The sequence below is a fragment of the Podarcis bocagei genome (genome assembly GCF_964188305.1).
Source record: "Podarcis bocagei genome assembly, chromosome: 7".
Lineage (NCBI taxonomy): Eukaryota > Metazoa > Chordata > Lepidosauria > Squamata > Lacertidae > Podarcis > Podarcis bocagei.
Window position 1 is genome coordinate 65,017,482 of NC_138132.1, and position 27,271 is coordinate 65,044,752.

General features: G+C 46.3%; 1 protein-coding gene across 1 annotated transcript in view; it reads right to left on the bottom strand.

The window, feature by feature from the left end:
* SLC2A1 (solute carrier family 2 member 1) overlaps positions 1-24,702 on the bottom strand; it is a 42,016-nt gene extending 17,314 nt beyond the window's left edge. Inside the window, exon 1 of the mRNA XM_081204006.1 lies at positions 24,392-24,702. Within this exon, the coding sequence (XP_081060132.1) occupies positions 24,392-24,412 (21 nt within the window). The 5' untranslated portion in view covers positions 24,413-24,702. The remainder of the gene's footprint in view (positions 1-24,391) is intronic.
* Positions 24,703-27,271: the final 2,569 nt, after the last annotated feature.

The following is a 27,271-nucleotide window of genomic DNA, read 5'->3' on the forward strand; positions in this document are numbered from 1 at the left end:
GCTTGGGACGGGGGTGGGGGGGGGGAGAGAAGAGAGAAAACAAGGCAGATTTTTAATCAGTGGGCAAAGCGACAACTTCTGGCACTTGCTCCCCGGGTACCTTCAGACAGCCCCTTGAACAAGGGTTCCCTTAAACCGCACCTGTGAAGTCAAACGTTTGCATCATTCTGCAAGCTGTGGGCAGGGAGTCTGCTTCACTGTTAAACGGTCCTTAATCTCAGAAAGTTCTTCCTAAGGTTTTGTTGCAATCTCCTTTCTTGTCATTTGAATCCATTGGTTTGAGTCCGTCCCCCGTCCCCCCCCCCCGGCCCCGGAGCAGCAGGAAATAAGCTAGCTCCATCTTCCATGGGACAGCTCTTCACATATTTGTTGAAGGTGGCTATCATATTGTCTCTCATTTTTCCCTGGGCTCGTGTGTTGCATAAGATGGAAAGCAAAGATACGATTTTAAATTAATAATAATGATGATGATGATGAAGAAAAACGGTCCTCTCAGGATATCAGCTCTGAGATGGGATAGGAAGAAAACAGGCCGCTATTGTTATTCCTCCCTAACGAAAGAGGGCAAAACCGGGCATGGAATCTCTCCAGCAGCTCTTTGGCAAAGCCCCTTCCCCACCTCCTTTCTGGCTAAGCCGAAAGCAACAATTAGGGGCTTGTTTCAAGCTGGAGGTTAACAGGGGCCACCAAGTTTGGACACCAGCCTGATTGTGGAGGTGGGGGTGGAGGTGGAGAAGGGGTTCTCCCTCAGCCGCAATGGGAAAGCAAAACAGGGGCCCTGATTTTTGCAGGCTGAACTAAGCCGCTTTGGGTGCCCAAAGCCCCTTTTCTGTTCCCACCCACGTCACAGTGGCTCTTTGTTTTGGGAGAGTGGGATCCGGCCTTGGCTAATCCCAGATGGTCTCTCTCTCAATTTGGGGTGGGAGGAATTTGAGGAGCCATGTGAACCTGCTTTTAGGACAATCTGGCTATACCCTTAAGCTTTATTGCCGTGAGGTAATGTTCTCTCTCTCTCTCTCTCTCTCTCTCTCTCTCTCTCTCTCTCTCTCTCGCGCACACACACACACACACACACACACACACACGCCACATTCACTCCATACACTCAAAGCACGGCAATACCACTTTAAATAGCCATGGTTCTCCCCCCCCAAAAAAATAATCCAGGAAGCTATAGTTTGTTAAGGGTGCTGAGAGAGTCATTAGGAGGACCCCACCCCTATTCCCCTCCGAGTGGGTTAATAATCCATCCTCCTTCACAGGGAACTCACAACTTTCAGCACCCTTAGCAAACTGCCAGTTAGTTCTGCAGGCAAGGGGCGACATAACTGGGCTCCTGAGCCCCACAGGGGTGCCACAGAAAGAATGGAGTTGGTCAAGGGAGCCGTGGACTCAAAAAGGTTGAAAACCTCTGGATTAGACAGTTGCACCAGGATCTTTCTGGTCAGGGTGGGGGTGTTTTGAACCAGGCGCTCTCTCTCTCATCTCTCTCTCTCCCTCAGCTGTCCTCCTCTGATAGTCTAATGCATTTGATCAGCCTTACAGATCTGAATAGAAAGGTTACCAGTCCCTAACCCTACAAGGTCAAATACTGCAATATGGAACGAAAGCTTGTTTTAAGAATAAATGGGTGCTGAACAGTTTGTAGCCCTCATTATGGCCAAACACTCTGATTTCCTCAGTTTCTACATGGTAACACCAAGGTCTGCATTTCCTGGCCAAAATAACAGCAGCTTCCCAACGTTACCATTCTGCACGGCAGGAGAGTGGAGCAGAGATTTCAATGTGGGAGAGGAACGTTCAAATGCCCATTTACAATCTCCCCAAAACAAACGATCCAATTTTGTTACCACCCTGTTACCACATGTTGAAAGCTGCATGTGCTTTTGAGGAATACATATGTATTCACACCTTTTCTTCTTCATTTTCCTGGAATGTATCTCAATACTGCCTGCACTGACTGGCAGTAGCTCCCCAGGGTCTCAAGACAGGAACCTGCCCCAGCTCTAACTAGAGATGTCACTGGAGATTGAACCTGCATGAAAAGCAGCTGCTCTGTTTGCTGAGCTACAGCCCTTCCCAAGATTCCAGATTTTCAAATTTTGCAGGCTTACCTTAAAGGCTCACCACAGCATCCCCAGATATGTTCGTTACTGCTTGATTTTTTGAAATTTTATTTTGCAAAGACAAAAGAATGTTCACCTACATGCTAACTGCAAAGTTCTACGAACCAGGGATGGCCAAAAGGGTCTTTGACTATAACTCCCATCAGCTCCTGTCCTAGCACGGCCAATGCTTAGGGACGAAGACAGACGTGGTCCAGTAACAACTGAGCATCACAAGGCACTCTGTGCTACATCACGTGTTTTATGCCCTTGGAAGTGATAAAAATGCCGCAGCAGAAACTGGCTGGCCGCACCTGGAACCAAGCAGCTGCAGTCTGCTGGGCTAGCATCTAGCTCCTGTTAGTGTGGGTTGCATAGCTGTCAACCTTCCCTTTTTTGTGGGAAATTCCCTTATTTCAGCGCCGTTTCCCACTGCTTCCCGCTGCTATCCCGGATTGTTAGATATCCCGTAGACTGTCCCCGGGACAGGTGAGACTGCTGATCCCTTATTTTCAAATCTGAAAGTTGACAGCTATGGTGGGTTGGGTGGCCACATCTCTGGGGCTTCAGGGCTGTCCCTTGTGAACAGAGTGCACCTAGCAAAACAAGGGGAGACCCAGCACAGCAAACTCCCAGTCTTTTCTGCCACAGCAGCCCTTGTTACATTCACTGTTTTATTCTGGGTTTATCTGGTGTTTTGATGTGTTGCAAACCGCTTTTGAGATTCTTTCTTCAAAACATAAAGCGGCGTAGAAATGAAATGCAAAAGATTAATGAATAATATTGGAAAAGTTATAAAGAAAAGCTTTGGAAAAAAAGAAAGAAGAAAAGAATTGTGAGAACCTTGAGGAGGAGTCACTAATAAGCTTCCAAGGAATCCCAGAACACTCTGGAAAACCTCTGCCTGCTGCGAAAAAAAACTGAGCATCTGTAACAGTCCATGATGCTCTGGGCAAGATCATAGGATTGTAGAGTTGGAAGGGACCCTAAGGGTCATCCAGTCCAGCCTCTGCAATGCAGGAATCACAGCGAAAGAATCCGTGACAGGAGCAGAACACATGTTTGTGCCATCTTCCAATGCCCTCGTTTCCCATTTCTCCTCCCTCCACATACTTTTCTCAAATCAGCTTTGGAGGCTCGGGAGTGGGGAACCATAACAAATTTAGGGGAGGGGATGTGTTGGGGGGGAGAGAATGTTCCATTGCGCAAGGGCAAATCCGAAACGGGAAACTTCAGAACTGCTTTGGACGCAAGCCCATGTCCGCAAATTAACCCAAACCCGAAGGCTCAGCAAAACCCCAAGGGACCAGCCCCGCAGCGAAGGAGGTTGTCAGAAGGAGCGGGGGACTTAGCTGATGTTCCCATTTCCTGGACCAGCCTTCCATCAAAGCAGGTAGGAAAAGCCTCCTGCTAACTGGCCTCCCCTAATCTCAAAGGCGCCCACACAGCTGTCAGGCCCTGGCAGGAGTTCATAGAAAATCCAGCACAAGAGAACCACAAACATTGTCCAACATGCTTCCATTCAAACTTAAAAGGGAAAGGGCAGGAATTTATTATTATTATTATTTTTAAAAAACCCTAAACACAACCAAGCTTGCACACCACTCAGGAGGTGTCTGCCAAAATAAGATAACTTGGCATAGCCTAGTAACTAAAGGAGAGAGAGAGCTATATAGAAGCATGTCGCTGTGTTTCTATTTCCTCTTTCTTCCACAGAGCTCAAGGCGGCATACAAGATTTTTCCTCCACCCTCAATTTTATCCCAAACAACAACCTTGTGAGGTAGGTTAAGTGGAACGTGGGTGACTGGCCCAAGGTCACCCTAGGGAGCTTCATGGCCGAGTGGAGATTTGAACCCTGGCCTCCCAGGGTCCTGGTCTGACACTCGTAACAACTATACCACACTGGCTTGAGAAATCAAGACGGGACCCCTGGTTCGAATCTAGCCTCTGCCAGGAGCTCATGCTTCAGTCCCTCCTGACTGCATTATGGGGGCTCATAATTCCAACTTTAAGAGAGGCGTGAGGAGCCCTCCAGATGATGCTGAACCGCAACTCCCATCCTGCCAGGTGACTGGCCATGCTTGCTGGGGCTGATGGGAGCTGTAGTCAGGCAACACCTGGAGGGCCTGCAGGTTGCCCACGCCTGGTTTAAGAGAAATGCACACAAAGCACTTCAAAAGCCACAATGCCTGACTGCCCTTTCCCCAGCAGTATTTGGGTGCTCTGCAGAAACTGTATGTGGAGACAATGAGGACTTGCTCCTTGAGGTTAAAGAGAGTTTTGAAATGTTGTTGCCTCCTCCTTTTTTAACCCCCCTCCCCACAGTAGCCTCACTTCTGCAGAGACCAGTCCTTTGGTTCCCTGCTGTTGAACCCGACTCAACCCATCCTCTTGCACTTCTTGACCAGAAGAAAGGGGCAGCGCAGTTTTTGGTGTACTGCACTTGGAACTTGCCCTGCCCAGGGACAAATCCCATCCTCTAGCCCCACAATAAAAGGTAAAGGCTAAAGGGACCCCTGACCATTAGGTCCAGTCGTGGCCGACTCTGGGGTTGCGGTGCTCATCTCGCTTTATTGTCCGAGGGAGCTGGCGTACAGCTTCCGGGTCATGTGGCCAGCAGGACTAAGCCGCTTCTGGCAAACTAGGGCAGCGCACGGAAACACCATTTACCTTCCCGCTGGAGTGGTACCTACCATTTATCTACTTGCACTTTGACGTGCTTTCGAACTGCTAGGTTGGCAGGAGCAGGGACCGAGCAACGGGAGCTGACCCCGTCACAGGGATTCGAACCGCCGACCTTCTGATCGGCAAGTCCTAGACTCTGTGGTTTAACCCACAGCGCCACCTGCATCCCTTATCCCCACAATAACCCCATGCAAAAGCAAAAACAGGGACTCTACAGGATGCAGGTACAAAGCAACTAAAATTTGTGTGTTTGTGATCTGTGGTTGCCCCTGCTGAGCAACTGAATGGGTCAGTGGGGGAGCAGAAATGACATCATAGTGTTGGAAGGGACCCAAGGGTCATCTAGTCTAACCCCCTGGTTCACAGCGATGGCAGCGACTCCTAACCCGCTGTTCTTTCTTTTCAGAGTCTACTTTTATGAAACAAAAAAATTCATTTTGGTTAAACAGAAAACTTTTAACTGCAAAAGAGGTATGCGTCATACAAACAAACAAACCCATCCCGTGTTAGCACAACAAGTTATTACAGCTCAGCAGCCAAATCTAACTTACACTTACTTGGGAATAAACTCCTTCTGCATCAAAGGGGTTGAGATTGGGAAGCCTGTGCTCCCCCCCCCCACCAATCCAGTAGAAATAAATGTCTCATCCGACACAACCCTATGCCTGTTTGATCACAAACAATTCCCCCTGTGTTGAGTGGGGCTTAAGGGAAAGTTAAAGGGACCCCTAACCATTAGGTCGAGTCGTGGCCGACTCTGGGGTTGTGGCCCTCATCTCGCTTTACTGGCCGAGGGAGCCGGTGTACAGCTTCTGAGTCATGTGGCCAGCATGACTAAGCCGCTTCTGGCGAACCAGAGCAGGGCACGGAAACGCTGTTTACCTTCCCGCTGGAGCAGTACCTATTTATCTACTTGCACTTTGACATGCTTTTGAACTGCTAGGTTGGCAGGAGCAGGGACCAAGCAACAGGAGCTCACCCCGTCACGGGGATTCGAACCGCCAATCTTCTGATCAGCAAGTCCTAGGCTCTGTGGTTTAACCCACAGCGCAGGTGAAGTGTGTGCCTAGGACTGCAGCCTTGATTTTAGACAGAGGAATATCTACAGCTGACGCAGTGGGGAAGCAAAATGGAGACACCAAAACAAGGAATACAGTTATGTTGGAAACAGGTGGGGTGAAGGAATTCTTCACTCTTCCCCTCCTAATAATAAAAAAACTCACAATTTATCCAAGTTAAAATTTGTTGGAGGGCGGGAATCACCAGCTAGCTCTGTTCTTGTTTTGGGGGTGGTTCTCAGGCTGCTCCAAAGCTGAAGTAGTTTGGGGGTGGGGTTGATGGGGATCCACAGAATTGTAGAGTTAGAAGGGAACCAACAGGTCCTTTAGTCTAACCCCCTGCAATGTAGGAATCACAGCAGGAAAAGCAGAACCAGAAAAAGTAAAATGCAATATTTTGGAGTCCTTCTCTCGCCAGGTGAGAATCCGAAGCAGGAAATCACCATTTCGAGGCTCCATGAGGATATCTGCAGGAATTGTGCCCAGCCTGCCTAGCCACAATAAAACAGAAGAATCAGAGCAGTTTGAAACCCAATTTGGGGGTGGGGTGGGGGAGAAGGGACCCCGAATAAATCATCAACCAATCTGGTTCTGATGCCATCTTAAGGCCAAACTGCTTGTCAAAGTTAAACACAAGTGGAGGGGCGGATCAGGATATTGCAGCTGCCTCCTATTTGCATTGGAAAGTTTCCTTCTCAGTGCAAACAGCAACTGCGTAAATCGTGATGTCTGCCGGGAACTGGAGAAGGAGCGAAAAAGGGAGGTTCGCCCTTTCCATACCTGCTCCAGCCTTGATCCCGGTTCTCTCTCCAAACCCACGACTGGTATCTGTCATTAAAAGCAAAAAAACATCAACGCATGCCTACTGCCACTTGCATTAATCTAATAGGAGAGCGTTCCCCCCCCCCCGCCCCCCGCTGCCGGCACACAAACTCATCACTGGCCGTTCGGACACTTTTTGATTCCTGCCTGAACAAACTCCAGGAAGTCCACAGGGAGGTCAATTTCTTTGATGACACAACCTGTGTGCATTTGCGTTGCAACATACAGAGAGGGACAGGCAGGGACGTTGCTCTAACTACTTTAAAGTTAAGTCAGAGACATGAGCATCAAGGCTCACAGAATGGTAGAGTTTGAAGGGACCTTGAGCGTCATCTAGTCCAACCCCTTGTAACAAGAGAATCTCAGCTACAGCATCTATGACCGATGAGAGGGTCTTAAATTAATGTTGGTGACTTTTTTGCGACGATTTTATTATTTGGAGGGTTGGTTTGTTTTTTGTAAAACACTTGGGAGTTCGGTTTGTTTTTTATACAATCAAGCGGTTTATCAATTTTATGAAATGAAATTAATTTTGCGAACTAAATAATCAAACCGCTCCCTTCAATTGCTCGCCTGGAATGCAAGGTCCATCTTTCAACTCGACGAACTTACATTAGCCATGTTCTTTGATTGCAATGGGCCTACTCAGAGCAGCGTCTGGTGAGATTCAGTCCCTGACATTGGGGCAGGATTCTGTCTGCCTCTGGATCTGCTTGTTTTGTATTTTGCTATTATTGTGGTTGTTACAGTATTTTAGATGTGCTTTTAATTTAAATTACATTCTGTTCTTTTGTTGGATACCCTGGGATCTATTTGAATGAAGGGTGATTCACAAAAGATAGATAGATAGATGATAGATAGATAGATAGATAGATAGATGATAGACAGACAGACAGACAGACAGACAGACAGACAGGTAGCAGGGTCTGTCCTGCCAATGAGCTTCAGATGGGAGTGCCTGTTGGACCTCTCCCCTGCTCTGGTGTTGTTTCCTTCCAATAAGCCTTTGCTGGAGGAACGGAAGAGGAGCAAGAAAGGTGTTGCAACTGGGAAGCAACAGAATTCGTCCCCACCCTCAAGTTCCACAGCAGATCAATCAACCACTCACTCCAGAGACAGAAGCATCCTAGAAATAAACCCAGGGGAGGCTGCCCATGGCAGCTCTGAATGAGTCCCTGTTCTCAGCAACTGGGTCTGAAGAGGAGCCACACACCTGAATTCTCAGAAGTGAGCCATCTGAGGATGTGCAAGACAGGCAATTTAAACATGCATGCAAGGTTGAAGGAAAATGTTGCTGCATACTTGCTTTTCTTAGCTTAAAAATAATAATCTGGCTGATAGGTCCTATTTCAAGATTTTGCACAGATGTGCATGTGGGGAACTGGTTCACAGATCAAAAACAAAGTGAAACCTCACAACCCAACCTTTGTGCATTCCTTGCCCCCCCAATCCCCTGCTTCCTGACTGATGAGCACCCTAGGTCATGTTTCATCATCCACCCTTCAGACACCACCATCGCCCGACTCACTTCCTATGACTAAGCATTCTCAACGGATGAAACTAAAGTGCACCAGCTGGTTTATAAAAATGATCAAATGTGACATTTTCTATTTGCAAAGGAGCATTCCTGCTTGGCAGGGGGTTGGACTCGATGGCCCTTGTGGGGTATGATTCTATGATTCTAGGTGCTTTAAGAAACACCCACCAAGGTGTGATACAAATTCCTACCATCACTATTTAAAGACACTTGGGACAGTCAAAGTTTGGATTGTGAAAGCAGAGAACTAATTGGCTACTTGCTAATGACAGCAAGATGGAATATCACACACACATGGATAAAGCCACAGTGGAAATTTGGAATGACGAAGTCTAGGTTTCTGACCATGTCAGAAAAGCCAATGCAAATAAGGATACAACTACTACTACTAATAATAATAACAATAATTTTATTATTTGTACCCTGCCCATCTGACTGGGTTGCCCCAGCCACTCTGGGAGGCTTTCAGTATATATAAAAACACAATAAAACATTACATTAAAAAGCTTCCCTATGCAAAAAGTTCGCTTACTGAGAGGTACCTTTTATCCAGCCGGATTTCACTTTATTTAGTATATAATGAGGGAGAAAAGCCCCCAAATAACCCAGCAAAATATTGAATTTTATGAAACTCTTAACAGCAAAAAAATGGCTCCACATTAGGGATCAGTGACCTGGATCTTGGGAATTCTATGCTGCGCACGATAGAACATGTGGCAGAGAAACAGAAAAATCAGACATAAGAATGTAAGTGGAGCCTTGCTGGATCAGGCCCACTAAATGAAGAAGCAGCTGGTAGGTCAGAACTTAAACCAGGTTTACTGTAGGAAGTATGAATGGGGATACAGTGGTACCTCAGGTTAAGTACTTAATTCGTTCCGGAGGTCTGTTCTTAACCTGAAACTGTTCTTAACCTGAAGCACCACTTTAGCTAATGAGGCCTCCCGCTACCGCTGCACAATTTCTGTTCTCATCCTGAAGCAAAGTTCTTAACCCGAGGTACTATTTCTGGGTTAGCGGAGTCTGTAACCTGAAGCGTCTGTAACCTGAAGCGTCTGTAACCCGAGGTACCACTGTATTTGAGCTACAAGATAGGGATGCAAAACATGTGGCCACCCAGATGTGTCTGGACTACAACTCGCAACATCCTTGACCGCTGGCCAGGCTATAGCTGGAGCTGTTGGGAGACCCACAGCATCTGGGGGGCCACCAGTTGCCCACCTCTCAAATACGGCATCCCGGCTCCGAGGTGGGCGTAGATGATCTCACCAACCCTGAGTCATTCAGAGGGGGAGCCAAACAAACGACAAGGTGAACAATCCCCTGCAACTTATCCGGAGGAAACAGCACAGCGGCCAACATTGTGGCGGGCTTACAGCTTTGAGATTAGTTTGCAGAGCAACAAAAGCCGCCGGCCGCTATAAATCCCCACCGAGGTGTAGCGTGGGACCGGGCAGGCCAACAACCTGTCTGCTTCTGGTTGTGTAACGGCTATTTACCACAATCACATGCCGGAGCTTTTGCAAAAGACATAATAAGGCCCGGCCAGCCCCTCCTGACAAAGCTTATGACAAAGGATTACGCCACATCGAGAAAGCAGCACATAGTCCAACTATGGAACTCACCCCGCCCCCAAAGAGGGCCACCAATTTGAATGGCTTCAAAAGAGGACTGGGCGAATTCAAGTGATAGGGATGCTCTGCCTCTACAAGCAAGGCTTCCGAATACCAGTTCCTGGAAAGCACAGCAAGTGAGGTGTGCTTTGGCGTTCAGTCCTGCTTGCCAGTTTCCCACTGGGGGGGGGGCGTCTCGTCCGCCACTGTGAGAACAGGATATGTCAGACTGGGTGGGCCACTGGCCTGATCCAGCAAGCCCTTCTTCTGTTCTACATATCCATCATGACCAATAAGCCAGAGGCAGTCCTCTCTTCCTCTTCTACCCCGATTTATTTCATCTCATTTATGAATCGCTTCCCAACGTGTTTTAGCATCCTTCCGCGAATCTGTCCAACCCCCTTTTTGAAAGCCAGCATTCCGTCCCATTCACTTTGTACCGTATCCAGAAGTGTTTTCCTTGGTCTGTCCCATAAAAGAATAAAATTAAATTTATTTGCTACCAAAAAAAAAAAAAAAGGAGAAAAGTGCAAACTTAACAAAAAGAAAAGAAACCCTGGCAGAATCCGAGACCAGGGAGAAGAGTCGGTGGAAGAAGATTGGAAGAAATTTAAAGACTATTTACAGAAATACTGCAAAATTAATGAATGTTAGAATGATGTTGGATTGAAGTTAAGTGGTTTTTAGCAGCAATGTTAAAAGGAATATGTAAAAATGGATCGTTAACAGGTGATAATTTAAAGTTATTATATTTTAAGAAGAGATTAAGATAAAATCAAAGAGGGAAAGGATTTGCTGAACTAACTAATTTGAACTGGAATACAAAAAGGGAGGTGTGAGGAGGTCGGGGAAACAAGCAAATGAAAGATAAGACATGGAAAGACTAATCTGTTTTTTAATTGTTTTTATCTTGTATTTTCATTTCCCCCCCCCCTTTATTTCATTTTTTCCTTACTTTTGTAATATGTTGAAACTTTAATAAACATCTTTTTTTAAAAAAGAGAGGGGGGGAACAAAAAGAAAAGAAACCAAGAAACAAAGGTTTGAACCGCAAAGGGTCAAAGCCTCAGAGGGACAAAAGTAGAAAGATACAGCGCAGCTCCAAAGAGATCATAAAGTGTCCCAATTGATTACATCGCATGGCTGGGATGGCTAGTATGGTGGGGAGAAAACCCCTCTTCCTCCACCTTCTCCTCACCAGGCATAATTTTGTAAGTAGAGCGAGATAAATCGGTCTGGCTCCATCTTATGTCCATTTTGCCTGCACTCATTCAATATCCTGTTCTGTCCTATCACCACCACAATCCACATTTTTAAAATTTTGAGCAATCTGCACATAGATCAGTATCCATGTGAATGTTTCTCCCAAAATGGTAACACATTTCTAAACACTGTTTCTCTTGAGATATGCAGCACTTTCCTCAAAGCAGAGGACAGCATTGCAAAATTCAAAAAAAATATGAAATCTGAAGGATAGAGTGTCCCAGGATACTGGGGGTGATACAGAGTATTTAGACTCCATTTCTACCTCCCAAGCACTCAGCAGGAGTCAGTATCATCTCAGTAATCCTTACAACACCCCCCTGGAAGTCAGACTAGGGTTACCAATACAAACTAGAGATTATGGGAGAGTTGAAAAGTAAGAGCTTTGGAAGGGCGCATTACTAGTTCACAGTGGAAAGGAAGATCTGAACCAGAGTTTTTCTGCTTCACTGCTCACTCTCTTATTAGACAGTCCACTGCCTCTAATATCCATCTTGGAAATGTAATGCATTTTATTTCGGCTTTTGGGTGGGGAGGAGGGGCTGCCCCCTTCTGCTTGAAGTGTTCACCTAGCGGAAACAGTTAAAAGCACCAAGGAAATATATTTCCTCCCTCTTCCTTGCTCGGGCAAGGAGGGGGGAGGGAGGCCACGGAAAGAAGATTAAGTGGGGGACTCATTTTGCTCTCCGAGACTAACACCTCCCTCCTTCGTCCCCGCCCCCCGGGACGTGCAAAGGGTCATGTACACACCCGTTAGGTTCCTCAGCCCAGCTCCTGCCTACAGATTACCCACGACACTGGACAAGGCTTATGCATTTGTACACCTCCCCCAGTACGAACTGGACTCCTCACTAACTAAAAGAGAGAGAGCTCTGATCTCAGGTTGCTGGGGGCTCGTCCCCCCACAGCCAATCAGGACGCTGATCCTGCGCATGGCCCTCCCTTCCCCCCTCGTAAGCCAGAGCATCATGTTCACCTTTCGCCCACATTCGCTGGGCTGCTTCTGCCTGCCAGCCCACCCTCCCGTCCCGCCAGGCGGACATGCCAGCAGCACCCTCCCCAATGGAGGAGTGGGGGTGGGGGAGGGGGAGGAGAGAAAGGGGCCTCCCCATTTCAGGAGGGGGGGAGGGAAGCATGGCAAGATGCATCCACTTTGAATATGCCCAAATGCCAGAAGCAACCGGAAACAAGCAGAGTCTCCCATCAGGAGGGGTGAAGGCCTATCCCGCCGCAAAGACTCGCTCTTGCCAGGGTACAGACCCTCCCCGCCCCCAAAATTCAGGAGCTTAACAACATGGCTCAAGTTAGAAACCTTTTGTCATTTGCTTTCCAGACAGAAGCTTGCACAGGCAGAGCAAAAGGCTGGGGAACTGGAGCAGTGACGTCTGACAACTTAGAGGCAGGGAAGCAGCTAAGTTCCTAGTGGGGGGCGGGAATTACTGCTGCTACATCAGGTCCTCCTTGCAGGCTTCCCTTTGGAACAGCTGGACTGCCACCGCATAGCTGTCAACCTTCCCTTTTGGTTGCGGGAAATTCCCTTATTCCAGCGCCGTTTCCCGCTGCTTCCGCGGATTGTTAGAAATCCTGTAGACTGTCCCCGGGACAGGTGAGGCTGCTGATCCCTTATTTTCAAATCTGAAAGTTGACAGCTATGTGCCAGCGTGAGAACAAGATGCTGGACTGGTTGGGCCACTGGCCTAATGCAGGGTCTTCTCACGTTCTTAAAAGGCTTCGGGACCAACTCAGCTCAAATTCAGCTGCTCCACACTGCTGGAGGTGCAGCCTCAAACAGACCTTTCTCTTTCAGCAATCGTTTTAAATTAAATTGCATTATGGATCTTGTGATTTTACCTGTGGGGTTTGTGGTTGTTGTTCATTAAACACATTATATCCTTTTGAGTGGTAAGATTGTTTTATTGATCTTACATAAAACTCTCTAACTATGTATGGTGACAAGTGGCTTAGGGATATTATCAATCAGCCAAATGGCCCCAAACTGGAGAAAACAATGCCTGCAGATCTTACTTTCCATCGATTATGTGATTTTAAAAAAAGAAAATAAAGATTAGAAACATGCCTTGCGTCCAGAAATGCTATTATAAAATTGACCTTTCATCTACAGATCTGCACCCCCCCACCCAAAAAAATCCTTCCTTGCCCCAGGTATAGTGTTGCCAACTAACCAGAAAAAGAGACGCTGTGAGCTGCTCTTGTGCCTTTTAATAGCATGAAGTATCATCATCTGCCAAATGTCTAGAGATCAGGCGTTGGAGGAGCAACCCATTCACTGTAAAGAAAAACACTTTCCTAATCCAGATCAAGTTGGTGTTAAAGGGTTAGAGCAACTGCAGCCAAACCAGAAATTGGCAACCCAGATCTCAATCAGGACCGCCATTTTGGATTTCAACACCAAGGGAGACAAGATGTTCAGCTGGGCTTCTTGGATCGTTCAATATTAATTTGCTTTTTAAAAGAAGAAGTGTACTTTAAGGAGATTTGTCATGGGTTACTTTGCTATACCTGATCATCACTATAGCAATGACATCAGTGCAGGATACGTCCCTTTGGTGCAAATGCTTAGTACACAGACCCACTGAATTGCAGGACAATCATTTCACACAGTCTTGTGTCTATGCAGAAGTAAGCTCATTGTATCCAGTGGGGCTTACTCCCTAGTCAGAGGGTCCAGGATTTCAGGCTTAGTGTGTGTTTTGTGGTGGAGAGGGAGAAACAGGTCTACTGCCTTGTCTAAGCTCCTCCATCACCCCTACCTTGAGTGCTCACTGTCTGGGGTTTCCTACTCCACCCTAATGAAATTTTCTTTATATTTACTCCCCCCCCCTTTTTTTTTACTCTTCTGCCTAGAACAGACTTGCAAGGAGCGACTCGCCTCTTCGCCTACTGCGCAGACTCAGAACCACCAGCAGAAAATTTCCATGAACCAAAAGATGCTCCTTTTCGGATGGAAAAACCCCAGAAAAGGCCCCACGCCCCCCTGAGCAATTGTTTTTAAACTGGTGCAGGATATCTGGAGCCCAGAGGAATCCTGGAGAGCAGCAAAGCGTATCATGATAACAAATGCATTTTGTCAATATTTATTATCCCCATCCTTTCCAACAATGATCCGGGACAACTCCCACTGACCCGGTCTGGTCTAGAGGGGTCTTTGTCCAGGAGATCAAAGGCTGCCCCATTGTGTCCCAGGCCTCTTTGATGAAGGAGCAGAAGAAAAAAGAAGGAACGCCGCCCCCCCGCCTTCTTCATAAATTGTTGTTTTAATCCTATCGGCTTCCGAAATTTTTGGCCTGGGGGGAGCAGAGAAGGAAGCGGACCACGAAAGTGCCCCGCTTCTGAGCTTCTCCATCCTTCCCCTGCAGGACGAGCGCAGTGGTGTGCTCCCAGCTGTCACGTCCCACATTCCTGTTCCAAATCCACACCTTATGAGCAACTCAGCCCGTGGCGCTGCCAAGATTCCAGCCCAGCTCTTCCCTGCCACCACCCTCGCCCCTGCCGACTGTGTCATCAGCAATCAGGGTTCCATCGGCAGCCTTGTGACCAGTCACTGCACACAAGGGGGGCAGGGGAGACACACCACAGCATGGAAAGGAAGCAATTGACAACCCTCTTGCACAATTTAAATCTTTCAAAGCATCCTGACCCAGAAACATTGGATCACACATGAGCAGGGTTGCCTCAAATGCCTTTTGATGTGGGTGAGGCTCTGTCTTGGGCCGGTCTTCCGCCTTTGCAAGCCTAAAGCAGGAATATTTTTTGCAAGCTTGATTTATCAGTGCGATTGGGCCATATGCAGGCACTATGAATGGAAAGTGGAGACGCTATAGGTGCTTTCTCTTATTTGTTTATTTTCTTAATGGAGAAAAATCTTCAATGAAAATGAATAATAATACAGTGGTACCTCGGGTTAAGAACTTAATTCGTTCCGGAGGTCTGTTCTTAACCTGAAACTGTTCTTAACCTGAAGCACCACTTTAGCTAATGGGGCCTCCCGCTGCCACCGCGCCGCCAGAGCAAGGTTTCTGTTCTCATCCTGAAGCAAAGTTCTTAACCCGAGGTACTATTTCTGGGTTAGCAGAGTCTGTAAACTGAAGCATATGTAACCTGAAGCGTATGTAACCCAAGGTACCACTGTAATAAAAAACTTAAGCAGGAAGAGAAAGTGTTTGCATTTCAGGATAGCAAATGGACCCGAGAGACCCTTTAGCTACAGAAAGATAAAGGGCTCAATGGGTTTGCCTCTATGGCAGCAGAATTCGGAAATGAAGAGCAATAGCAAATGTCCCTTTATTAAAAAGGGAGATGGCCCCATAAGAGTCGGACCACGTCTGCAGAGACACGGGTTCAAATCCTCACTCCTTCTTGGGCCAGTCACACACACACACTCAGCAATACCAACTTTATGGGATCAGTGCAAGGATAAAAGGCAGAGAGGAAATTGTATGTGCTGCTTTCGCTCCTTGGAAGCAAATGTAATTAAAACGATGAGTGAGTCTGCGGTTACACACAGGCTTTGAATGGAGAGAGAGCCCCGGGCTCAGTTTCTAGCAATTGTCACTGAAGTGTCTTCAGTTAACAGAGCTGAAAAGGGCCTTGTAAAGCAGGGGTGAGGATCTCTCAGATGCTGCTGGGACTCGAACTCCCATCACCTCTGGTGACTTGGACAGGGCTGCTGGCGCTTGTAGTCCAAAAAACATCTGGAGGGCTACAGGATACCCACCACAGCTGGAAAGCCACCACCAGCCCCTTGGTCTGACTTGGGAGAAGGCAGCATCATAGTTCAGAAGGCAGCCCTATTGAATTGCATGCAGGTTACATGTCTAGCACAAGTCTGCAACTTCATCTAGATAGCCCTGGGAATCTATGTGCTGCCTACCCTAATAGTCAACAAGTGAAGGCACATGGGCTAAATCCAGCCGCTTGACTTGCCAATATAAGGACTGCCTTATACTGAGTCAAACCTTAGGTCCATCAAGCTCAGTGCTGTCTACACTGGCTGGCAGCAACTCTCCAGGGTTTCAAGCAGGGGACATTCCCAACCCAACCTAGACTGAACCTGGGACTTCCTGCATGCAAAGCAGGCTCTCCGCCCTTGAGCCACGATTCTTCCCCACAGTAAACCCAGAAAACCACAGTAAGCAGTAAGGTCTTCGCTTGCAGTGGAGAAACAAAACTGAGACCTCAGGTCCAAACAAAGCAAGCCTGCTGCGTTATACAAAATGAAAACAAGTATACCAATGTACTTTTTTTTAAAAAAGGCAGACGAAAAGCATAAAACTAAGGAGCAGGATAAGACAAAATTGCAATAGAAACGGCACCTAACGAAAAGATTTGCCAGCATCCTAAATCCAGGCTCGGAAGGAAATAGGCAGCCAATTCAACTCTTTTAGAACAGGCATAATGCGAGATGCCTATCAAAATTCTGGTAGGGAAAGACCTGCCAAAAAAGTTGAAAAACATCTTCATGTATGCGACAATGGCCGCGAGAGTTCTGGTAGCACAAGGATGGAAGACTGAAGAAACCCCAAGTAAAGAATCATGGCAAGAAAAATTGATGGACTATGCAGAACTGGCAAAACTGACATATAAGCTATGGGACAAGGATAACTGTGACTTTAATGGGAACCCTTTACAAAGTATCTGAAGAGGCAACAAAGTGAACTGGACTCCTTGGCAGGTTTTGAATAAACATTCACAAACTTTTTATTGACAATAATCAGCTAAATAGTTTGAGGATCTATACAACTTTGTAACATGCAGAAAACAGCATTCTTAGAGAAACCAAAGACTGGAACTGAGGGAAGTCGGGGGGTGGGGGGGGAGGAGGAAAAATGGGGGGGAAAACAAGGATGATATGTTTTTGGATAATATGTCTTGTTATAATTTTGAATATAAAGTTTTTAAAAAAAAATTCTGGTAGCAGCGGTCTGCCCCGGTGGAATTAATATCTGCCTGCCACACCAGGGCTTCCCTCTCTCTTAGGAATCACTTGTGACCTCGTCTTGGTCAGGGTGAGCTGAGAGCATAAGGGAAAGTCACCAGAAGATGGGGCAGCTCCTAAGTAACTGCTTCAATTGCTTTTGCCTGCTCTCTCCTTTTGAGAATTAGAAACCGGGCCAGCCCTACCGTTAGACAATCGCATTAGGTGGCAGGCACTTGTGGGAAGCTGGAGGACAGAAGCAGCAGCCATAGCTCTTGAGCCCTGTGGTCATTCCCCTCTGTTAGAGATCAGGGCTGTGTGCACCCCCTCAGCTCCACTCAGGTATAATGGAGGATATTATCCCATTGGGGCATCTCTGTTGTGATGGATAGGCAAGATAGGGGTCCAAGTCCACAGCCTGTGAGCTTTGTTGAGTTGCCATCTGTCAAGCCTGCCTATCTCACAGGGTTGTGGAGAAAGCTTCCTCCCAAACTTTCATATCAGGAGTTTACCTGCCCTATAGTTCAAACCCTGCACTACAGCTCATCTTCAGGCATCACACAGTAGGATTTCCGCTGTTTTATGTCAGTCATTGCCAGGATACTGACACTCCCCAAATGTAACCCGAGAAAGAACTCAGTTCCAGTTTAGAAACTAGTCTCCTGCATGAGATCTCCATAAGCCAGTGGTGTCCAAACATTTTTCAAAGAGGGCCAGATTTGATGAAGTGAAGGGCCGTGAGGGCTGGCCAAAGGGCCAATCAAAGTTGTTGACTTTTTTAAGGATTGAAGTGGTTGGCCTTTCTTTATGATTTTACCCCAAAGTTGTTGAACTTTTTTTAGGATTGAAGTTGTTGAGGTTTTTTTAGGATTTTACCTCAGGAAATAAACTGCTACAGGGGCCAGACTGATTAAACCGACCGGCAGGCTGGATTAGGCCCCCAAGCCAGACTTTGGACATGCCTGCCATAAGCCAACAGAAACCGAGAAATCCACTGTTGACTCAAATGCATTATTGGCAGGGATCATAGGAGCCAACTCCTAGGAAACGTGGGGGCTTTGGCCCCCACAATAAAATATTTGAGGGGGCTGAACAAAGTTGATGGGTATTCCCATTCAAACGGTGTGTGTGTGCACTTTGTCATGTGATTGATTATGTGGTGCGGGGCTTACCTGGGCCCCCCACAATATTTTATTCAAGTCGGTACCCCTGGCAGCAATCCAATCGAACATTTGCTTGGAAGCTGTACGCCAGCTCCCTCAGCCAGTAAAGCGAGAAGAGCGCCACAACCCCAGAGTCATCCACAACTGGACCTAATGGTCAGGGGTCCCGTTACCTTTTACATATACATTGCAAGGCGTAGACCTGATGACTCTCTACAATTTTAAGTTTCTATACTGTAGGTCTACTTCTCAAACTGTGGAGGTTTGGGCTGAAAAGTGGATGGGAGACCGCCCAGCAGCAATATCCCTGCTGCTTTCATCTCTTTGCAGGACAAGCAGCGTATTTGGTGTAACAAACATATTAGGTCACCCATTTCACAGACAGAGAACTGAGGCCAGGAATATAGGTGGGAGTTAGACCTCAACATTCGAAAGGTGAGTACCACAGATGATTCTTGAGCAGAATTTTTTCCCCCTACAACACCACACTGAAGAACAAGTGTGAGATTCTAGGAAAGCTCTCTTTTTCATTAGTGACAGGGACAATAAATTGAAAAATAAAGATGAAACACTTAAAGCATCATTACAGATCAATGATAGGGAAAGCGAAAGAAGCCGAGGTAGCAAGCCTATACATGCTTACCTGGGAGTATAACCGTTTGAGCTTAATAGGGCTAAACGTTTTATAGGATTGCATTGCACAATTTCTAAAGAAATTTGCAACTGGCTGCCGCATAATCCAAGTTCATTAGCGATGGAAAGGACATTCCTAACCCAAGCTCAATGTTCGTTTTAGTGCTGAGGTTTCACCCTCCATTAACCGAAATGTACGAGACAATTTTTAAACACAAAGCCATTCATTTTAAAGAATGATTAAACATCTCTCTATTACTCCTGGGGAGGAATGTCTGCAGATATTGCACAACTGTCATTTCCTAGATAGGAAATGTTGCAGAACAGGTATGTTTGACATTTTGAGAGGAGAAAAAGTCCAATTACAGACACGTCAGTCTGGACACTTGCAGACATGTACACCGTAAAAGCAGAAACGCACCCTGAACTTAACTGTATTTTAACTGGTTTTCAAGAGGAGGATTTCGGAGAATATAAAATGTGATTGTGTTTAATCAAAATATATTCTGCTGGATCTTCAAAACAGAAACTAACCAAGTTACAATGTGTGGCGGTACATGACAGGCAACCCCCACAAAAAGAGGGATGGGATTTAAAAAGTGAAAACAATCCAGTTATCCCTCCCCCTTGTGAGCCTTGTAAGGAATTTTAAAATGATTTCAGAGTCTAAAAAAAATTTCTAATATAATGTAATAGAAGGCAACATTTTACAGATTAACAACAACAGCATAGCCCTACTGATATTAATGGACCTAAATTAGTCATGCTCACCAGTTTCAATGTGTCTAGTTACAGAACAGCTAACACGCGACCAAACCTATCTGCAAACTCTGAAAACAAAACCCCAAGGTGGCTATCACCGATGGAAGCGAAGGCTCAGAAAAAACTTAATATGCAGGCTAAATGGCCAAAATATTGGGAAATTTTGGAACAAGAAGGAGACAAATTGAAATTGCAGAGTTTTGAGAAATTAAAAGATAAAGTGCGAGACTGGCTACACTACTATCAGATAATGGAGGCATATAACTTGGATAAGAAAATTGGCTTCCAGGTGGAAAAATCAAAATTAGAAACAGAACTGTTAGAACCTAAAACTAAGATTTTGTCAAAGATGTATAACTTGCTGTTGAAATGGAATACTCAGGATGAAACGGTCAAATCTGCTATGATTAAATCTGCTGTGATTAAATGTTGGATATAACATTATGTTTGCTGATTGGGAACAGTTGTGGACCACAGGTATGAAATTTATGGCATGTAATGCCCTAAGATAGAATATTATGAAAATGACACCAGTCAAGCTTGCAAAAATCTATCATCTGCCCGATAATAAATGTTGGAAATGTAAAGAAACTGAAGGTACATTCTTTCACCTTTGGTGGACGTGCCCAAGGATTAAGGCTTTCTGGGAGATGATATATAATGAATTGAAAAAGGTATTTAAATATACCTTCTTGAAGAAACCAGAGGCCTTTCTCCTGGGCATAGTCGGCCAATTGGTGCTAAAGAAAGATAGAACTTTTTTATGTATGCCACAACAGCAGCAATAATACTCATTGCAAAGTATTGAAAGACACAAGATCTACCCACCCTGGAAGAATGGCAGATGAAGGTGATGGACTATATGGAAATGGCGGAAATGACTGGGAGAGTCCGAGACCAGGGAGAAGAGTCGGTGGAAGAAGATTGGAAGAAATGTAAAGACTATCTACAGAAATATTGTAAAATTAATGAATGTTAGAATGATGTTGGATAGAAACTAAGTGGTCTTTAGCTGTAATGCTATAAGAGAATATGAGAAAATGGTTATTAATAGGTAAAAACTTAATGTTATAATATTTTAAAATTGAAGATTAAGATGATTGAAGAGGGGAGGGATTTGCTGAATTAACAATTTGAATTGGAATACAGAAAAGGGAGGCGTGAGGAGGTCCGGGAAATAAGCAAATGAAAAATATGTGACGGAAAGACTGAATTGTTTTTAACTATTTGTATTTTGTATTTTTCTTTCTTTTTATTTTGTAATTTTTTGAAAATCTCAATAAATATTTTATAAAAAAAACAAAAACCTATCTGCAAACTCAGGGGAGAGAGTACAAAAAAACAGAACCGTCTGCCAATAAAGGTACGTGTGAGAAATAGATTACTTGTTCCCAAAATAAAAAGTAAGCCTTACTAAAACACTAGACTGATGGTGTGATCCACAAGCCAGTTAATCTCACCAAAGTCACCATGACTAGCAGACAGCCTGACTTATTTACTCTAAGGCTGCAAGCCTATACCTTGGAGTAAAAGCCCCACTGAACTTAATGGGGCTGACTTCTGAGCAGACATGCAGAGGAGAACATTAAGCTCAATGGGATTTACAAGCAGCACAAAATTGCAGCTGAACCATGCAGCACCAAACACAGTTCTTTCCTATCCGTAAGCCCCATTGAACCTATTGGAATTTAAACACCAAAGGAGAAAACATGCATAGGGGCAGGCATGGGCATAGCCAAGGTGAGCTGCCCCCTAACAAAAATCCTGGCTACACTCCTGGGGACAGGTTACACAGTGTGCTTCCTTGCAAATAAGACCCAATGCACATACTGCAACTTACTTCTGAGTCAACATGCCTATAGGCTTGTTGGGTGTTTAATCCCAGGTCTACCCAAATCCCATACAAATTCAGGGGTGGGGTCCTCAGATTTAAGAGCTGGGGTAATATTGGTAAGTGTAGCTGGATCTTCAAAACTTCCCAGAGACCAGCCTTTCTCAGTCTTGGGTACCCAGATGATGTTGGACTACAACTCCCATCATCTTGATAACTAGGGGTGATGGGAGTCGTTGTCCAACAACATCTGGGGTCCTAAGGTTGAGAAAGGCTGCACTAGACTACTTCCCCTACCCTACCCTGTCTTATTTCTGGTACCTGAACTCAGAGCCCCTCTGGCTGGGAAAATCAGCTCTCCTCCATTTCACCTGCCTTTATACAGCAACGCGGGTGGCGCTGTGGGTTAAACCACAAAGCCTAAGACTTGCCGATCAGAAGGTCGGCGGTTCAAATCCCCGTGACGGGGTGAGCGCCCACTGCTCAATCCCTGCTCCTGCCAACCTAGCAGTTCGAAAGCACGTCAAAGTGCAAGTAGATAAATAGGTACCACTCCAGCAGGAAGGTAAATGGTGTTTCCGTGTGCTGCTCTGGTTCGCCAGAAGCAGCTTAGTCATTCTGGCCACATGACTAAGCTGTATGCCGGCTCCCTCAACCAATAAAGCAAGATGAGCGCTGCAACCCCAGAATCGGTCACGACTGGACCTAATGGTCAGGCGTCCCTTTACCTTTTTAAGTACAATGTATCTTCTGAGCCTTAAGCTGCAACCTCATCGTGCACACTTTCTGGGTAGTCCCACTGAACCCAGTAACATTGCAATTTCAAACAGACACACGTAAGACTGAGCACCAGAACTGGTTTGCAAATCCTCACACACTGCTAGTTCTGGATTTTGCCTGTGCAGAGCCGCACACAACTCAATCCAAGCGCCCTGAGTTTGTGGGTTTGCATTACTAGTCAGCTGTGGCTGCTTCTCCTTTTTGCAAATATCACTGTCCAACATCTCAGATAGCCAATATGATGAAGTCTAGGCTTTGCCAACCTGCTGCCCTCTGGATATTTTGCAGCCTGGCAAAGACTGGGACAGAGGCTAGAAGACTGGGCAGGAAACATCGTGGGTTCATTTATTGTATCTTCTGTTTTATGCTCACAACAGCCCTGGCAAGGCAGGTCATGGTCAAGATAAAGCCAGGGTTACAACATCACCCATGAACTTCCCAGCAGAGCATGATTTGAACCAGCGTCTCTCCTGTCCTGGCCTAACAATTTAACCAACACACCATGTCCTCTGCGTAACTTGAGCCCAGCCAATTGCAGGGTTGTTGTAAAATAAAATAACCCCAGATAAGTGACATACCCTAGCCTGATGACCTTGAAGGATGGAATGCACTTTTTTGTTTAAAAAAATGTAATTTAGGAAATAAAGCAGAAACTGATGCACACAGTCAAATATTCCAGCTTCTCAATTAGGGCATCATCAACAAAAGTTGCCATTTCTCCCTGTTACAGAGGCTGCAGATTTTCTGACAAATTTCCAGCTGACTGTTACAAACAAAGTGGGCTGTCCCAGACTCAGGAGTTTTTGGAACACCTTCTGCAGCCCCAAAGGGCACTTGAACCCTGTTTAATAGGGAACACAAACACACAAAACTTTGCGAATTGCACCCCACTAATGAATAAACCAGTCACAGAATATTGACAGGCGTAAAGTTGCCAAACATCAGGATAGCTTTAAGAAGTCCTCATAAATGATACAGGTGTCCCCCCAATTTCTTTCATTCTTTTCTCTTCTTCAGTTTCAGAAAAATATAGATCTACTGCACATCAATAAACCTGTTCAGTGTGTTGCCAAGAGTTTTGCATCCAAACACAAAATTTCCATTCAGTAGAGGAAAATTTAGACGCTGAAGTAGAGGCAAAAGGTGGAACAAATTATTCTCTGTGGAGGTGGGAGCCCCTCAAGCTAAGAGCGGGCTAACAACACACACACACACACACACACACACACACACACTCCAAACCAAAAATTTCCACTCTGCCTCACCACCCACTCAGATCCGGGCAGCAAAGGAGGAAAAGGCAAAGTTGGACTTTCCTGCATTTTTGTCCAACGTTAAGAAGGCTGCCTTTATTTATGTTCCCTTATTTCACCACCTTCATCCTGATGTGTTCCCCCCCCCATCCCATTTAAGCACAAGGCCCTGAAACCAAAAACCCTATTTACAACCATTGTTTGAATCGGAAACAGAGGCGGGACATGAACGCTGCCATTCAAGCCATCACCCTAAAAACTCAAACAAATTCCGTGGGGGGGGGGAGGAATGGGGAAGAGAGCGGACCCATTTGGTTTCCAGTGTAGAGATTGCCCCCCCCAAAAAAACCCAGTCCCTCTAAAACCAAAGGAAAGCCGATTTAAATATCAAAGCAGCCGAAACACAGGAGACAAAGGACACCCTCCCAGGAGCCTTTTAAAGGAAGTAACACTTTTTCTCCATCAGTGGTTCGTTGCTGATTTTTTGGAGGGTAGGGAACAGTTATTTTGAACTTCAGCCCTTCCTCGACTTGCTTGAGAGTATTATGGGTTGCCCCACGGCCAACCATTTGGAAAGCGACATGATGCAACGGGAGGCAACGGGGGCGGGGGAGAGGAGCCCGAGCGGTGGCGGGACAGCCTGGTGGGGGCGGGGAGCAGTAGTAAGCACGGCACGGCGTTGTAGCGCGCTCCCTCCCCCGTCGCCTTGCCGGCTTCAGCCACACGGGGGAGCCGCTGCCAACCGGCTTTCTCCGGAGGGGTCTAGCGGTCCGGCGCGCGCGCCCGCTCGCTATGGAAGCCCCCCGCCCCCGATCGCCTGCTTGGACGCCAGGAAGGCGCGGGGATCGGGGGGGGGGGAGTCGGGGGATCCGTGACGCGGAGGGATTCCCGGGCAGAGACCCGGGGAAAGAAAAAGAGGGAGAGAGTTGGAGAGGCACCGCGCGCTCACCTTGCCGCCGCCGGACTCCATGGCGCTGCGCCGTGCGCCCTCGTCGTGCGCTCTGTCTCTCCAAGTGCCCGTCGAGCTCCGCCGCGCTGCTGCTGCTTCTGGGCTCCTCGGGGCTGGCTACTTCCAAGCCTGGCTGGCTGGCGGGGTTGGCTGGCTGGCTGCACGCTCCTTCGCTCGCTCGCTCTCGGCGTCGTCGTCCCCGCCAAGCTCCCGTCCGTGGTGCGGCTCTCCAAAGTGGCCGCGCGTCGTGCCTCGCCTCCTTCTCCTTGTCCCGGCCCGGCGCGTGGAAGCTGCTTAAGTGACGGCGTGTGTGTCACGCAGGCCCGCCGCGGATTGGCCGGCCCGGCCGGGAGGTGTGTCGGGGGTGTGTGGGGCTGCTTCCCGAGGAAGCGGAGCCGAGATGGGGCGGGGGGCGCCTCCCGCGTCCTGCGTGAGAAACTGCAAGGCAGAGATGGCGAGGGAGCCGGACGCAAAGGAAAGCGGCGGGGGGGGGGCGCGCTCCGGAGGCTCCTCTGGCCCGCGCAGCTCTGAAAAGAGAGCAGGCGAGGCGAGGGGCAATGAGAGAAGAAAGCACATTTTAAAGCACATTTTAAGGAAAACGCTTATTTTAAAAGCACATTTTTTTTAAAAAAAGCACATTTTTACTTTAATTAAAAATCCCACATGCGCGCCTAAGAGAGAACATCGTCGACATGACGTTGTTGCTTTACTGGTTTTAGGCAGAGTTTCGCTTTAAACGGTCCAGTTATTTTCAGACCTTGTGCCGCGTAGAGGATTTTGTTTTCTTTCAGAAACATTGAGCGTTATATAAGCAGTGGAACTATTAAGCGTTGCGCCTTCGCATTTGTCTGCCGCTTACATAACGCTTGATATTTACTATGGTGCACGTTATTTACCGTTTGTTTGTTTGTTTGTTTCGTTATTTTTATTTTTTTAAAAAAGTCTATCGTGTTTATTTGGTCTTTTAAAACTGCCACTCCTGGGATTCTATTGATCCTTTTTTACAGTTGTATTCTCAAAAATAAAGATATATTTAATCGATCTTCTATACATACTGTATATAGTTTTAATTCTAATTATAGTGTTCAATTGCTTTTTAATGAGTGTCTGGAGAAAAGATGGGACATTAATATTATTTAAAGAAACTGTTTTTGTTAGTTGCTTAATGCACATTTTAGCATATACTGTATCTTTCTATCTCTCACAGGTTCAGCAAGCCAAGTTTCTTTTCTGTTTTTATAAAATTATGTTGCCAAGTTCAAGATTCTATTGCATGAAAATACAGACTGTATCCAATGCTAGTCCTACCCAGAGTAGAACAACTGAAATTAATAGCACATTCATACCAACTGGTCTACTCTGAGTAGGACTTGATGCAGCCTTGCCTATGCATAGCTGTCAACTTTCAGATTTGAAAATAAGGGATCAGCAGCCTCACCTGTCCTGGAGACAGTCTACGGGACAGCAGCGGGAAGCAATGGGAATAAGGCAATTTCCCACAAAAAAAGGGAAGGTTGACAGCTATATGCCTATGCATATTATATGGTACATACAAACAGTACAATAAACATAAGAAATGAAAGAAGCAACTATAATTAAAGATGTCGTGGACCTCTTGGACCATGGGTGGGTCTAACCCCTTATGCCCTCAAGGTATAAAAGCAGGGAGGGATTTTGCGTAGTAAATGGTATATAAATATTGATGATGATGATGATGATACTCAGGAATGTTGCTGGTGGGTGGGAGAGAATTCTAGAGTAACAATCTGATCCTGCATGAACTTTCTTTGTTAGTTCATCCCTGCCTGCTGTATCTGTACTGGAGTTGTTTCAAGGATGCTTTTATTGTCTAATTTAGTGGTTCCCAATTAGCTTAATTACTCAGGACCCTCTTTTTCAAAAGCCAAACCACAGACCCCCTACTTTTGAAAATTTCGATAACTCTACAGTAGTTAACTCTGCAAAGCAATTTTTTGGAATAAAATGTGGGGTGTCCCTAATAAGCAAAGGATTTTAGGTATACCTTTTTTTAAAAAAACAGACCCTAAAAATTGTGATATTACAATGCAAAAATGACAAAAAACTTAGTTGAGGGGGAGGCGAGGGATGGTGCCTTGGAACCCCAGGGGTCCACAGACCCCTAATTGGGAACCATGGGTTTAATTCCTTGTAAATTGCTGCCCTGGGCTGCTTTGGGAGGAAATGAATACCAGTTGCTGGAAGCCACAAGAGGGGAGAAGGTTCTGGTGCTCGAATCCTGCTTGCGGGCTTCCCATTGGGGCATCTGGTAAGCCACTGTGAGAAGAGGATGCTGGACTAGATGGGCCTTGGGCCTGATCCAGCAGGCTCTTCCTACGTTCTTATGGCAGAAGTATTGCATGCTGCAGAATTACTAACAAGAATAATAATTCAGGGGGGCCAGCTGGCACAGCTTGGGCAAATTGGGGCTCAAGAACCCTTTGTATCCTGAGGGCCGCATTCCCTTCTGAGGGCTGTATGATAGCAGTGGGCGGGGCCAGAGGCAAAAAGTGGGTGGGGCCACGAACATCAATCTTACCTTTGTTCCTAGGAGAGTTTCTACGCAAACTCAGACATCCCTTTCTGTCTTCCACCTGGGCAAGCAAGAAGCAGTATTGGAATTCAAGGACACATTTCCAGACAGGCAAAAGCAGAAGGTGCAAAACAGGCCATTTAGGGGTGCAGCCTGGATAAAGTTCTGGGATAAGGTTACCAGATTTTTTTCAATGAATCCGGAGATGCTTTTCAACTTCAATGGATTTTGTATAGAGACTGATTTGTAAATCCGGGGACTGTCCCCGGGAAACGGGGATGTCTGGTAACCTTATTCTGGGAGCCAGAATGAGATAAACGGGGGGGCCT